At 36.2% G+C, this 14,602-nt stretch overlaps 1 protein-coding gene across 1 annotated transcript; it reads left to right on the forward strand.

Annotated features, from left to right (window-relative positions):
• Positions 1–13,204: 13,204 nt before the first annotated feature.
• LOC5572770 lies at positions 13,205–14,120 on the forward strand. The gene is made up of 2 exons (XM_001660543.2): positions 13,205–13,309; positions 13,385–14,120. Exons 1-2 carry the CDS (start codon positions 13,295–13,297, stop codon positions 13,895–13,897), a joined length of 528 nt encoding a protein of 175 aa, XP_001660593.1. The 5' UTR covers positions 13,205–13,294; the 3' UTR covers positions 13,898–14,120.
• The last annotated feature ends 482 nt before the right edge of the window (positions 14,121–14,602 follow it).

Here is a 14,602-nt window from a genome sequence, read left to right on the forward strand (position 1 = left end):
GCGTAAAAAAAAAATCACGCCTATTGAAAAACTGTACTGTGCCCATTGAAAAACTGTACTGGGTGGTACTGTATTTTTAGATAATCGAAAAACGAAAGGAAGCGCGTTCGAACTAAACACCCTAGGATACCACAGTCGGTTTTTCTGCTCAAAATTATACGAAAAGCAGAATCGATCCCTCAAGGGTCATCGAACGGTTAAAAAGCATCCACAACCGATTGTTAGTTGCGTAACACCCGCCCGGACAGAATGCGCAATCTGAACATAATTATCAAACTCCGAAAATAACATTTTCCGTTCAAGAAACGATCAGAAGTTCCACGACGCGGACAAAAACGATCCGGAAGGCTCACAAAAGAAAAAGTATCATACTGGAACAAACTCACCGGATTGATTCTCTAAATTTATGTGCTGCCTGTCATCTCCGGATGGTTCGGTGAACTTACCCGGATAAAAACGTACCATTCAGTGAATGGAATAAACCATTAATGTACAATATAACGTATTGGATACAATACAGCGTATTGTAATTGAATGTCGAAGCAACATTATTCTTGCTTGAATAAACAATTCAAAAACAATATAATATATTGTAACAGAACACTGTATTGTTTTTTATTGGTTTTATACCTTACAATTTTGGTCAAATTCTAATTTTTGCTTAAAACAACTGTTGCTTTTTTCTGTGTAGCTTGTCTGAAAGAAGTAAACAAAACAAGTTCAGAAAACAAGAAATGTTGGTTGAAAAATATTCAAAAAGTAAAAAAAAGTAGTTTTGTAGAAGTCACTTGACATTAGCTGTAACGACGAATGTAACCATGATAAATATCTTTGCTTCTATAGTAGTTTAATTATTTTACTACTGTTGGCACGAATATCCGGTAAGGGATCGTTCAAATATTACGTAACGCAACAGGGGGAGGGAGGGGGTCTCACATAGTGTTACGGTCCATACGAAAATTTAGAATTTTCCATACAATAGCTGTTACGTGGGGGAGGGAGGGGGTCTAAAATTGTCAATTTTTGCGTTACGTAATATTTGAATGAACCCTAAGTTGGGGGACAATCCATTCAAAATACATATTCTATGCTTTCCACCACTAATTGAAATACAGTTCGTTGAATTGTTTTTGTACAGTACAACAATACACGAATTGTTAATCAAACCAATAAATGAACAATATATCGTATTGTATTTTCAAAATGTATGTATGAGAAAATATCTATATTTGTATTGTTACGATACGTAACCACCCATACATTATATTGGCAAAATCTCATATACCATACAGTGAACTGTTCAAAACAATATAATGTACTGTAATTGTATTGTAATTTTACAATATACTGTATTGTATTTCCAATATATTGAATGGTACTGTTTCAATACGTTATATTGTTTTTGTATTGTATTTTTTATCCGGGTAGGGCAGCCAAAAACCAACAGTACTGAGGACACAAATCAAACAAATCACTTTTTCATTTTTCACTTTTCACTATTCCATTTCTGAATGTAAAAACTGTCCTGCTTGGGCTTCACGAAGCACTACCCAGCAAGACGCTCCAAAACAGGAAAAAAAAAATCTCCGGTGACGAAAACATGCGCGAAACCGTGAGCCAAATCTATCGGACGACGCAAAACCGAACTCCACCTGTCAGATCATTTTCTTGAGCATTTACTCAAGTTGGTATGATAAAACTGAGAACTTGAGCATTTACTTTTCGAACATGATGATTCGTATGAATAAAATGGTAAAAGCTGAGTAAATGCTCAGAAAATCCTGAGTCAGCTACTGACCATGCTCAGTAGGAAACAAACAAGCGCGAAATTGTTTTCAAGCTAGCATTCGTCTGTTGGCCTATAAGAACGTGTATGATCCATTGTTGGTGCCAAAGGAATGTCTGCTGAAGAACTAAAACAGTAGTAGTTGCCGTAGTAAGGACTTCCACCTCATTAGGATTATGGATTTAGAGATTAATTTGCAGTTTCTGCCACTCGTGAATCAGCGGTAAACTTAGAAAGAAACTCAGGTTCTCGAAAAATCAATCTTTTGACTCAAATTTGTACCATCAATCCGGGAAGGATATCGAGAGCCTCGTCAGTTAACATCGCAAGAATCGGAATCGACATGAAAACGCTGACTTCAACGCATCAGTTTCCCGGGAAAGGGCGTAGCCAGGATTTTTCAATGAAAAAGAGTTTTCCAGAAATTTGTCAGCACAATCTCAGCATTTTTTTGAGTTTGGAACACTTTTTTATTTATTTCTCTAATAGTTCTCTAGCGACTCTTCTGAAATACATTCCAAAAAATTCTCGACTGTTTTTCATTAAATATATTTCTGTAATACCACAAAGAATTATGTTATAAACTATTTCAGAAATTCTTACCAAGTCTCCTCCTTGAAATAATTCAACGATTTTTTTTACTCAATATATTAATATAAGACTCCCACTTAGTACATAATCTACAAAGGTTTATCTAAAAATTGTAAAAATAGATTCAGCCATTTCGTCTTGACTTCGCCAAAAAGTGATACTGGGAATTCGTGGGAATACAGCATGAATACTTCCTGGGGCCTTTCTTAGTCGAGTTATTAGAGTCCGCGACTACAAAGCCATGCTGAAGGTGTCTGGGTTCGATTCCGTTTAGGTCCAGGACCTTTTCGTAATGAAAATTTCCTTGACTTCCCTGGGCATAGAATATCATCGTACCTGCCACACGATATACGATTGCGAAAATGGCAACTTTGGCAAAGAAAGCTCTCAGTTGAAAACTGTGGAAGTGCTCATTGAACACTAAGCTGAGAAGCAGGTTTTGCCCCAGTGAGGACGTAATGCCAAGAAGAAATAAAAGAAGACTTCCAACGGGTTTTTCGAAAATCATTTGTTTTTTTTTCTCCAAATAATATTTTTATTTTCTCTTCTTCATGATTTTTCATGGTTTTCTACCCCGAGGAATTGGCTTGTTTAGGGGTATCCTGTTTTTTACATATTCTGATTCTACGTTACAAACTGAGCCAGTATCCAAAATTTCATTATTTTCCGTGCCCTGGAACTATTTTTAAAACACGTTTAAATTTATTATGGAAATCGCGTTTGAATCACCCCTCGGCAAATTTTACTTCGGGACGAGCTGTCATTATGTAAATTGAAATGTCATTGAGTCGACGTAATGAAATGTTCTTTAATCATTTACTTTATTAAAATTAAGATAATAAAGCGCAATAAAATCGTTTTACACTTGGAAAAATGTGCTTTTTCGATCAAGCTACAAAGAACTGTGAATTTTTCATCACTCAACAACCCAATAGGGTCCTAAAGCCCTGTCTCAATTTTATAACCAAACGCTTAAGTTTAGGGCAGAAATACATGTTTACTCAATTTTTAAATGATTTTCATTTTGATTAAGTACAAAAAACATTTTTTTTATGATTTTTGAGATTTTGTCACACCCCTTGGTTTAAACTTGAATTTGGGTATATTTTGTTTTCCGTGTCCCTTCCGAAATGTCAGATAGGAACAACCCCAGTGTTAAAACTATATGCCCTGTGGCATTTTTGTCGAAAAAGTGAATGTCAAACAAGATCACAAGTGTCAAGGTTGATATTTGGAACCATTTTTAAAATTGAAGTTAAAAAAATGATATAGCCGTTATTTGAGCGAGAAAACTTGCTAAAGTAGTTGCAAGAACATGCTCTTTCGTATTATTGAATAAAAACGAGAATTCATTGAACATTTTAGGACCCAATTGAAATAAAAAATATTATTAAAAAGAATTGAGGATTCTCTCAAAAATTTGTTCGGAGATACACCGAGAACACATAAAGAATAATTCTTTAAGGAATGTGCAAAGACAAATTAAAGACCTCCATGTCCCTTGCAGTTGCCCAAAATTTTATGGCTCATAAGGTAATCTAGAATGCCGTGAAAAGTGTACTGCGATCTGTCAAGCTTGGGCACCTTTTGTACTACCGAGGGACGAAATGCAGTACTAGAAGTGGTACCCAATCTGAGCTCGAGTGTGACGGACCTGGAATGTCTCCATATTTCATTCTAGAATTCATCAATAATTTTATATATGTGAATTTACTAAGTAGTTTACCCAAACTTTGCTTGCGATTTCTACAGAAGTTTATTTAGCAATTCTTTAAACGATATCCATAAAAGTTTCTGCAAAATATTTTTCAGAATTTCTCCAAAAAATAACTTAGAATTGCATAAAAACTCGAGAAATTCACATGATGAATAATTTAGATGCATTAGTACAAAACCTCTAAGGGTTCCTACAAAAATATGGTTTCTATAATACTACACTTCAGTCCTGGTGATTCGTGCATAATTTGTTTCTAGAACCAAAATTCAAAATTATTTATTTAAGCAATTAAAACAAAACGCATTATATTACAATTTAACATTACCTGATTTTACCTCCATATTATGTTCAGTCTGTCCAGCCACTTTAAAGAAGCTTCTGTATAAATCCTCGAAGAAAAGTTTATCAGAGACTCTTAGCTAATTCTGGTGAAATCTGGAGATTTTTTAAGAACAAATAATTTAAAAATATCTATTGCAAATTCTAAATGTGATTGGTTAAATTTGTTAATGAATAAGGGTAATTAGCCCATTATTGCGGTATAAGAGTTTAATCCCCACTACTCTAACTCTATTTTCATTGGGTAATATTGTCAATATTGTAAGTTTATAATATTCCCAAGCTGAACGTAATGAATATTTTCAAATTTCATCATTGGAAGAACAGTTTTATATGACACATAAAAAAGCCTATATTTTTAATCGGTCCCTTACAACAGTTAAAATTATTGATCATATGTTATAATTTTACATTTGCCCTATATGAACTGCGGATATTTCTTCTCAATCAACACGAAAAACTTTATACTTTCATCCATGCCATAATTCTCGTAGTAATAACTCTTAGAAAATCTCCAAAAGTTTCAATAAACATTTCTACAGCAATTACTCCTGATAATTGTTCTACTAGAATGGCACAATTCCTCTACGGAAAAGAACAAAATTCCTTCTGTGATTTTTCAAAGAATTTCTTTAAAAAGTCCAACAAAAACTCCAAGAGTTCATACATGAGTTTCTATATTTACGTGTTCCGAGGTGATCTTCCATCTATATGTGTTGGGGGGGTCTGTAGCCTTGGGGTTACGCTTTCGCTTCATAAGCGGAAAGTCGTGGGTTCGATTCCCAGCCCCTCCACAAAAAACCCGACCCGCCACCAGAAGACGCCTCACGGAGGACCGTGCTTTGGGAAGCACATCCATCCTCCGTCAGTATCAGATGGTGACTGAGACAAACTGACCCTCTTCGCAGGCAGTGAGGCTAGACTAATAGCAGAGCTCTCTCCTACCTGCTCGGTGTGAGAGTAAAAGAGTAGGAGAGAGTGAAACTAGATGTAAATATAGATAAGTTGAAAATAGATCTGTATCGATAAATAAGCTACAGATCAACTGAGTCCGGCACAGTAGTGGCCACGAGCACGGAGTGCCTATAAAAAAAAATCTATATGTGTAATTTTTGATCATTCATCCCAAGTTTCAGTTGCCTCAATAAGTGCATACAATTCCCCTGTTGAGGCGCAGCAATGACCTAATCAACAGATCCACGCTATACTAAAATCAGGGTAGAAAAGGGGGTAGATTGTATAGTGGAATCGCGGGACTGTAAGGCCAAATGCGAGCTTGTCAAACGTCCTAAAATTTTTAATGAAATCTTGTTTTTATTCAATAACATGAAAGAGCATCTTACTGCAACTACTTAAGCAATTTTTTCCGCTCAAATAACAGCTATATCATGTTTAAACTTTAATTTAAAAATTGGGTCCATAAATGAACCTTGACACTTAAGATCATGTTTGACGTTCGATTAGCCGACAAAAACACCACAGGGATTTTAGTTTTAACACTGGGTTGTTCCTATCTGACATTTCGGAAGGGACACGGAAAACAAAATACACCCAAAATTTGAGTTTAAGCCAAGGGGTGTGACAAAATCTAAAAAAAAATGTTTTTTGGACTCAAACCAACGGAAAACATTAGAAAATTGAGTAAACATGTGTTATTGGCCTAAACTTAAGCGTTTGGCACTAAAATTGGGACAGGGCTTTAGGACCCTATTTGGGGAACACGAATTCGCGATCAGTCTAGTAATCCTTGTGTTTGTTCAAAAACTGAACATGAACCCGAGAGCAATCGAAGGAACATTTGTGAACGCTCACAGAACATGAGCGTTCAAAATGCATTGTAGTCGGCTCGAGACGGCGAGCGAACCAATCTGCTAGGGCGTTCGGGTTGGGAGAGAAACAAGTACCTTATGCGCCACCTCCTTAGAGGACCACTTGTCGATTTATATTGCCCGGCAAACTCAAACCTCAGGGCGAGTCCTGTTATCCTATCAAACTACCGAACGATCTAGCAAATGCTCCGTGTAGTCAAAGTACTCAAAACGCTACCCTCTGACCGGCTCAAAACATAACCGACAACTCGACTTTCTACCGATAACGAATGCACGTGGTCGACGGGTATCATCACTGGCCAAGTTCGTCACGACCACAATTCCCTTTCACTCTTCAGGACAAAAATGGAGGACTGAGATTCCCAAGCAGTCCGACTTGGAGTACAACAAACAACTAAACTACAACAACGAAACAACGAAACGTGGGAAATATCCTAAGACCAGTGCATTCAATTACGGGGACTACAACTCAGCAATAACTACAACATCTAGGGAAACGCAAAAATACTAATAACATTTATTCAATTCTAGTTTACTAACATTCATTTCTACTCGGGTACCCACTTTCACATAACTTTCTCTTGAACTTTCCTCTCCCTTCACTCTCACCTAACTGTGCGGATTTCTCTAGCTATCTACTTTAACCTTTAAACTTTAAACAAACGCTTCCCAAGCTTACGAACGCTTCACCAACTCTCGAGCAATGTACAAAAATAGCCTTTTACTTACAGTCTGGCTTCTGCTTTACCGGCTGCTTCCTTCTTCGCGTCGCCTCTACGACGCTTGCCCACGAATGAACAAAAGCGCACGGAATGAATCGTTGTCGTCGTCGATACGATGAATTTCCCTAGCTGGGGGGAAGGAAATCGCTCTTCCGGAGTGCGATGGTGACGGCGCAACTCCCTTCTAACTCCGGCCGATAGTTAGGAATACCTTCGAAGCTGGCACGTGGGGTCAGAAGTGTGGAAATGTGGCGAAAATGGGCGCGGTGTGCCGAGCGGGAGGTGGGTTGGTGCGGGAAACAAAACTAGCAAATAAAAAGCCGTCGAACGGCTATTCGACGGAGGTAAGCTTTTGTTCGAGAAGCGTTGAATTTAATCTTTACCTTTTTTTCTCACAATCACGCACAGTACCGCACAAACTAGCTAGCTGGCTATCACTTTTACACTACCTATCGGGAGGGAAATCTAACAATTATTACACAGAACATTAAGACACTTTCCACGTTTATACCTTCAAAAACACACCGCGAAACTACTTGGAACAAAACTTCACACTCCTGCCTCTTCCACGGGTCAGATCAAAGTGGACGAGACAGAACTTGAGATGCCTCAGAAAGGTCGCAGTTTATGTTTTCGGCATTCGTACCGGAAATCGTGGAACGATCTTATCAAAAGTCGGTTCCCGATTATCCCTTGAGCCGATCAGTGAATATTGTCTTTTTCCCTCTCAAACATTTCGCATTTAGCTAGCTCGTGTCAATTCTTTCCCGTAACGTCTTATTCTTTAAATCTAACGACAAGTGGTCCCGACGGGAGAGCATACTCAATCCCAACGGCCCCGGCGCATGCTTCGTGAGATGAGTTATGTTCGTGCCAAGTGAGTGAACGATAACTTGTACGAGTGAAGCTCGCTGAAGAGTTTATTTGCGAGTGATTGGGGTTCACTCTTGCATGCAAGTTCAGTGCAAGTGAACTATACTGCTGTTCGTTTGAAACGTAAATGAATTTATATTGCTGTTCGTTTGCCTTTTATTATACTTCTACCATAACAAAATATCCTTAATTAATTACTCTAGCAAATACCGCTACAGCATCTCTGGTATGCACTTCAACAGAAAAGTAATCGCCTATCTCGATGCGTGGGAAATTTCTTGCAAGAAATGGTCGAGAAAAGCCTTTTTCTTTGATCGCAGTACGCAGTTGAAAAGAAATGTCATTTCAAATGCAGCTCACTGTAGAAAATTTCTTGTCCATTTCTTCCGCAGAAATTGTTACTTTTCTTGAGCTGAACAGCATACTTAGCATAAAGAGTAAACCGTGTTTACTCATTAAATGTGGAGAGGCACTTCTAGCGGAAATGGGTGAATTTTTACCCATTAAAGGGTATTCGCATACTACCGTGTAGGCCTTTTCATGTGACATGTCCGTCTATGCATTTGTTTACATCGGTGGAGGACCGGTGCTAACACGGGACTGTCATCTCCATAGAAGAACTGTCAAAGAGCTTCCCGATCAGCTGTTTTGGAACGTCATGTGAATAGGCCTATAGCTGAAAGTTTTGTGCTTTGAAATGTTTCTAATAGATGGCACAATTGTTGGTCCTTAATTATGATAATATCACTCGAGCACTCGACACTGAAGAAGTCTGTAAGTCGCAGACGAAATAGGCCTATCTGTCAAGATAAGCAACACATATTAGAGTTTAAAGGTATTTGCTCGCCTTACATGTGATTTTAGTATTTTAATTTTTGCAAAAGTGAAGTGTTAAAGTTCAATTTGTAGTTTTAAACATACTCTAATAATCCCTCCCCTAAATTTAATATAAAAAGTGTAGTTTTCCGTTGGTTTGAGTCCAAAAAACATTTTTTTTTAGATTTTGTCACACCCCTTGGCTTAAACTCAAATTTTGGGTGTATTTTGTTTTCCGTGTCCCTTCCGAAATGTCAGATAGGAACAACCCCAGTGTTAAAACTAAAACCCCTGTGGTGTTTTTGTCGACTAATCGAACGTCAAACATGATCTTATGTGTCAAGGTTTTAAATTGAAGTTTAAACATGATATAGTCGTTATTTGAGCGGAAAAAATTGCTTAAGTAGTTGCAGTAAGATGCTCTTTCGTGTTATTGAATAAAAACAAGATTTCAATAAAAATTTTAGGACCCAATTCCTTTGCATAGCTAAGCACTTCAAGTCTCTTCATATACAATAATTAAATGAATATCAATAATTATTTTATTAATCATTTCAGTTAAGTACCATATTCTGCTCACAGTCTGTTTAATGCTGACATGTTTATCATTATCATGTTTATCAGAAGGTTAAAAACAATGAATTTAGAAAAAAGAACTGAGTATTAATTTCTATCATTTGTAGCATAGCATTCTTTTTTTTTTTGCGTAAAATTTAATATTTTCTTTTCCATACAGATTTAATGACAATTGTTGAAGCTAGGTTCAAGGGCAATTACGAATTTTAACATTTGTTAGAATATGGAGAGATTGATTACACCAATCTATGAGCGTTCAAGGTTGCAAAAGATCCTTAGTTCAATCAACAGAGCTGTTTAGTGGAATACCTATAAGTAGATGAAAAACCGAATTTAGTACTATACCATTTAATTCCACTAGAGTTTGTATCCTTTGACAGATACGCGTATTTCGACCTCAACTGTAAGGCCGTCTTCAGTGTCGTGTACTAGACTCCCAAGAAACATTTGCCTATTTTAAAATCATTTATTAAGCAATTTTTCACAACTACATACTGAATAGTTGTTTTATTATATTACTTTGCAGCTGCTACGCACACATTGTTCAAGCAAATCTGGCGAAATTATTAGGCTACTTATCGTTTAGTGATTGTAATCATGTATCGTAAAGATGTTTATTCAGGTTGCACTTAGCCTAATAAGAGCTGTTGATTTAACAACGCTAATTTAATAAACAACATTATTGCAGTTTAATTCAGCATCATGTTTAACAACATTTTAATTATTTCCATGTGAAGCCTTTGTTCAGGCATTGTTCACACAAATTTGGAGAAGTTATAAAGCGTGTCATTGTATATTGACTTTGTTCTATAACTTCAAAATCGCTTTATAAGCATTTATCTCGGCTTTTATTCAACTGCCACAAAATTAATTGAAAACAAATAAATGACCAAAAATCGCTTAACACTGTAGTTCAAATGCAGTGTATACTTTTACCATGAATTAATAATCACTCAACTCGCATGAATTAATAATCACTCAAACTCGAGATCTTCCCATCGTCAGCGGTATACCTTGCCATCTGCGCCATCCTTGAATTCATATATCAGCCTTCCAGTGCTCAATATAAACCTCTTGTAGCTGAATATTGATCATGCTTGAGCTTCTATTCAACAAAGTTTAATCAACACGTGCTATGCTGATCAACAATTGAATAAGCGCATTACTTGTGCTGCTGTTCAGTACTGATGCAAGCTGAATTCAGTCGGCTATTTATAGCGCACAGTGAGAAAATTTATGACAATGCTGGTCAAAAATAAAGTTTATTCACAAAGTAAAAACAGTCTGAAATGATTAATTGAACTTCATAATAAGTTTTAACTTGTTAAAACTTTAATTTAATTGTTCATCTAAGTATACTAAAAATCAATAATTTCATATATTATATTTTTCATTAGGTTAATATTTTAATCATTTGTCGTATTTTTTCTATCTATTAAGCATTATAGAAATATTAAATATATTTCAATCATTTGTATGTTAAACGAGCTCTTTATGTTTTTTTAAAATCCTATATCAGAAGACTGATTCAAAATATTTTCTAAACATAATTCATAATTCAATTCAATTGTATTGAAAAATGATTGTAATCAATATGTTTTTATATATTAGTAAGTTATAACTATAGTGACGAATTCGCCAAAGGCGAAAAGTCACTGAAATAGAGATAAATAATAACAATATTAGTAAATTGATCATTGCAATACATTATGAATACAACGCAATTTTTAGATATTTTGTCCACTTTTCGTAAATTTGGCTATGGTGTGACCTCTTTTGTAAGGCTTATTTGTTGCTGAACAATGTGTTTATTAATCGTTATTTTGGCCTTCTTTGGATTTACTGCTCGGAAGATATATCTTTGTTGAATTAGGATTTTATAAAATACCTATTCAGCTTTTAATCATGTTCATGTTAAGCATGGAAACAGCTGAAATGCGAAGCAACCAAAACGTTAGTTCGTCTCCTGTACATCTGTTTACACAAATATATTTGTTTGGTGGAATATTGGCTCTTTAATAGAATGAAAAATGACTTGTTCAACTCATTAGTAAAACAATCTTGACAAGTCGACAGAGATGCTTTGGAAAAGTTTAATAAGTGTTGATTCTACTATTATTCATTCCAGTGAAAAATGTTGAACATTGATTTAAAATTGGTTCTAAATACCATCTTCTCAGCTCTTTCTAGGGCATTTTTTCAGCTGTCACCATTATTCAACAATAATCAAATATGTATGTGTATTTGTGACTCTAGACTGTTAGTTGGGTAACTACTTTCATGTAATTATTGTTGAATTATTATTTATACTGCAATTATCATTGGAAATGTTATGATTAGTAATTATTACCGATATCAATAAAAAAAAAGTCAATCAATGCATTATCGAATCGAAAAATATTGATTTTCCATTTGTTAACAAGACATTGAATCAACCGTTTTATTTTCATTCTATAATTTCATTCAGTCACAGCCTGGATAATAGTGAGGACATCAAATTCGCGTGCTTGTTTAACCTGTTTTCGAATGATTTTTGAGCGCAAATATATCAAACTATCATCTGTCAGATAATCCTGTCATTTCAGTCAAGGGTGGAGATCGGCTGTCAAATCAGAGTAAAATTGAAAAGCCGACCACCTAAGTCCATAACCAATTTAACCATAATTCGCAAAATTTCAGTTTAACGATGTACTTGAAAGATATTGTAAAAAATCAGTGAAAATATGCTACGTCATTTATGGACGGCCCCTTATTGTCCGTGCCTCAAAAATCAGAAAATGTCCCTGAAGTTTCTGTTGTCCAGTCAGCTGTCTGTCCTGGTGCAGGGCTCGCTGTCCGTCCGTATGTCAAGTCCATAGAGGTCTATGTTCCGTATGCCATCCATCAATTGAACCACCAGTGACCGTCTACACTCGGGATTAGCATACCTATTTCATTTTATTCGAAGCTGAAAGCTAGGAAAATCTGTTAGTGGAATCCGATCTGTGGTAAAGTTTTCCATTGAGATCAGTGAACAGACTAATAGAGTTTTTTTTTACAGAGGTCACTCTGGCACACTCTGGATTTTTCTTTGTTAAAGTAAGTTTTTCCACAAAAAAAATATTTTTATCTTGTATGACTGGCTCTTCATCATACCACAGACAAATAGATTAATTACTTAGAGCAACTTCCTTCAAAATCCATAGTCTACTTCACACTATTATCATTTATCCTAATGATAGGCCTAGAAACGCCCTTACATAAAAAAAATCGAATGAGTTTCATTTTGTTCCATGCAATGAAAATAAGCTTTTGTCCCATTTTAATTCATACCATATAACCGTTCCCTAGACCAATATTCAAATATATCTGTTTATCAAGCTTGCTGAATTTTTAAGTAAATATCTCAAACATCTGGCATCAAAACGATACCCAGGGTGTTTAAAAATCTGCTACGCATTTAATTTCGCCGTGCCGTTTGTTTCCCAAATTGGCAAACCTTCATAACTTTCCTGCTATTACTAATGTACACTGTGTCACAAATTCTCCAATAATAAATCTGTTCACACCTAATGGAATCATAATTAATTTGCACACTGTGGATTCCGTTGTTATCGCTATTCACGTCACGAGAGATTCCTAATTTTAATTCGTTTGTCGTTAAGCCCTTAGTTCCAAGTAAATTGTTTACTTGCTCTATTATCCATGACAAATATTATCAGGTGTATGTATCTATTTTTAAAAACATTACTACAAATATGCGTAATTTCGATAGTTAGTAGTCCGAAGCCACGGTAATTCCACGTTCTGTGGCGTCTCAATCGCTAAAAATAAACACTGAATTGTGTCCATGCACCTATCATGAACGTGTTTGATTATCGCAAAACTTAACGGCTGGCTGTTAATTGGCGTGTTTGATTTGAAATCGATCCGAAGGTTTCCTTTTAAAAGCAATGATCCAACACGAACAGTTAATCCGCAGATCTAGAAGGAATAGGACTTAAATAGGCCAGAGACTTGCTTTGCATTGAGTTTAGATTTTATACCACCTATATAAAACGAAAAGATGTCGGAAATCGAGGTATGTATGACTCAAACATGCTTTATTTTTGAAAAAAGCTGAATTAAATCCAATGTTGATTCATTCTTTCAATAGGTTTATAACGATTCAATCCAATTCGTGTGCGAGTTGTGTTCGCTCAGGTATTCAACGTTCGAGATTTTGATGACTCACAACCGGATCAAACACTACCACTCAATACGCTTTCGATGTGGACTTTGCAACGAAGCTTTCATGAATGAGGATGACCTGCACTGCCATTTTATCCTGACGCATCGAATGGATCCGTACAATTTGGAGAGCAGTCAGGTTATTCACCATAAAAGGTCCTTCAACGAAATGGTTCTATCGGACGACGAACGAAACAGAATCATATCGCGATGTGACAATCCAGAGGAGTTTGACGACGACGATTCGGATGAGGGTATGACTTTTGGTCATCGATGTGCTGGTGATTCGGATTCAAACGATGATGAAATAGAGCTAAACTACAACGAACTGTTCAAAAAGCGGAAACAAAGTGCAATGACGCAGGAAGAGATCATGGAACTAGCGGATGTGTTCAAAAAACCAGCTGAGGCCATGTGTATTTCCAAGCTTCATTTCTAAGGCAAGTGCTGGTGCTGGATGAAGAAAACTGGTGCTAATCATTTCGAACTAATTCGGTTCGTAGTTTTTTTTAAGCCACGTGTGAATGAGTGAGCGCTCTATTTCTGCGTTGTGTTGCAGAATATCATATGATACGTATTTTGATAAGGCTGACGTCGATCTTCCGAGCTTAAGTGTTAATTTAATCAATAAACTTGTTGAACCGTTTTTTTCATATTGAAAATATGGCGTCTTATTATCTGATCGAGAAAACACCATGCCGTGCTACTGTGACGAACTTGTTTATCACTTTGTGCAAATGTTTAGGCAAATATTGATTACCGAATGGTTTGCTCTTGTAAATGATCTCAGAAATACTTGATTCTACAAGTTAAAGTGGATCAAACATCAAGATCGTCTATAGATAAAACGACTTAAATAATATCTCGGAATCCAAAGATGGCCATCATAATAGTTTACTAACGTTTGCTTAAGTATCAAACTAAAGGAATAGTGGGCAAACGGTTTTGACTTTATTATGCTAAACTTTTTGCTAGTGAGCTTGAGCTTGATTGGCCGCCCGTGGATGCACTCCAGTATTGCCAGATCAGCTGCACTTACACAAGGAACCAACCGAATGACTGCTTGGGATTAACAGGCATCCTCAGTGTATAAGTGCTGGTGATCTTCTATTTTTAGGCAACAATGGCACCTGCCACGTCAGAA

The sequence above is a fragment of the Aedes aegypti genome, chromosome 2 (genome assembly GCF_002204515.2).
Source record: "Aedes aegypti strain LVP_AGWG chromosome 2, AaegL5.0 Primary Assembly, whole genome shotgun sequence".
NCBI classification, from domain to species: Eukaryota; Metazoa; Arthropoda; class Insecta; order Diptera; family Culicidae; genus Aedes; species Aedes aegypti.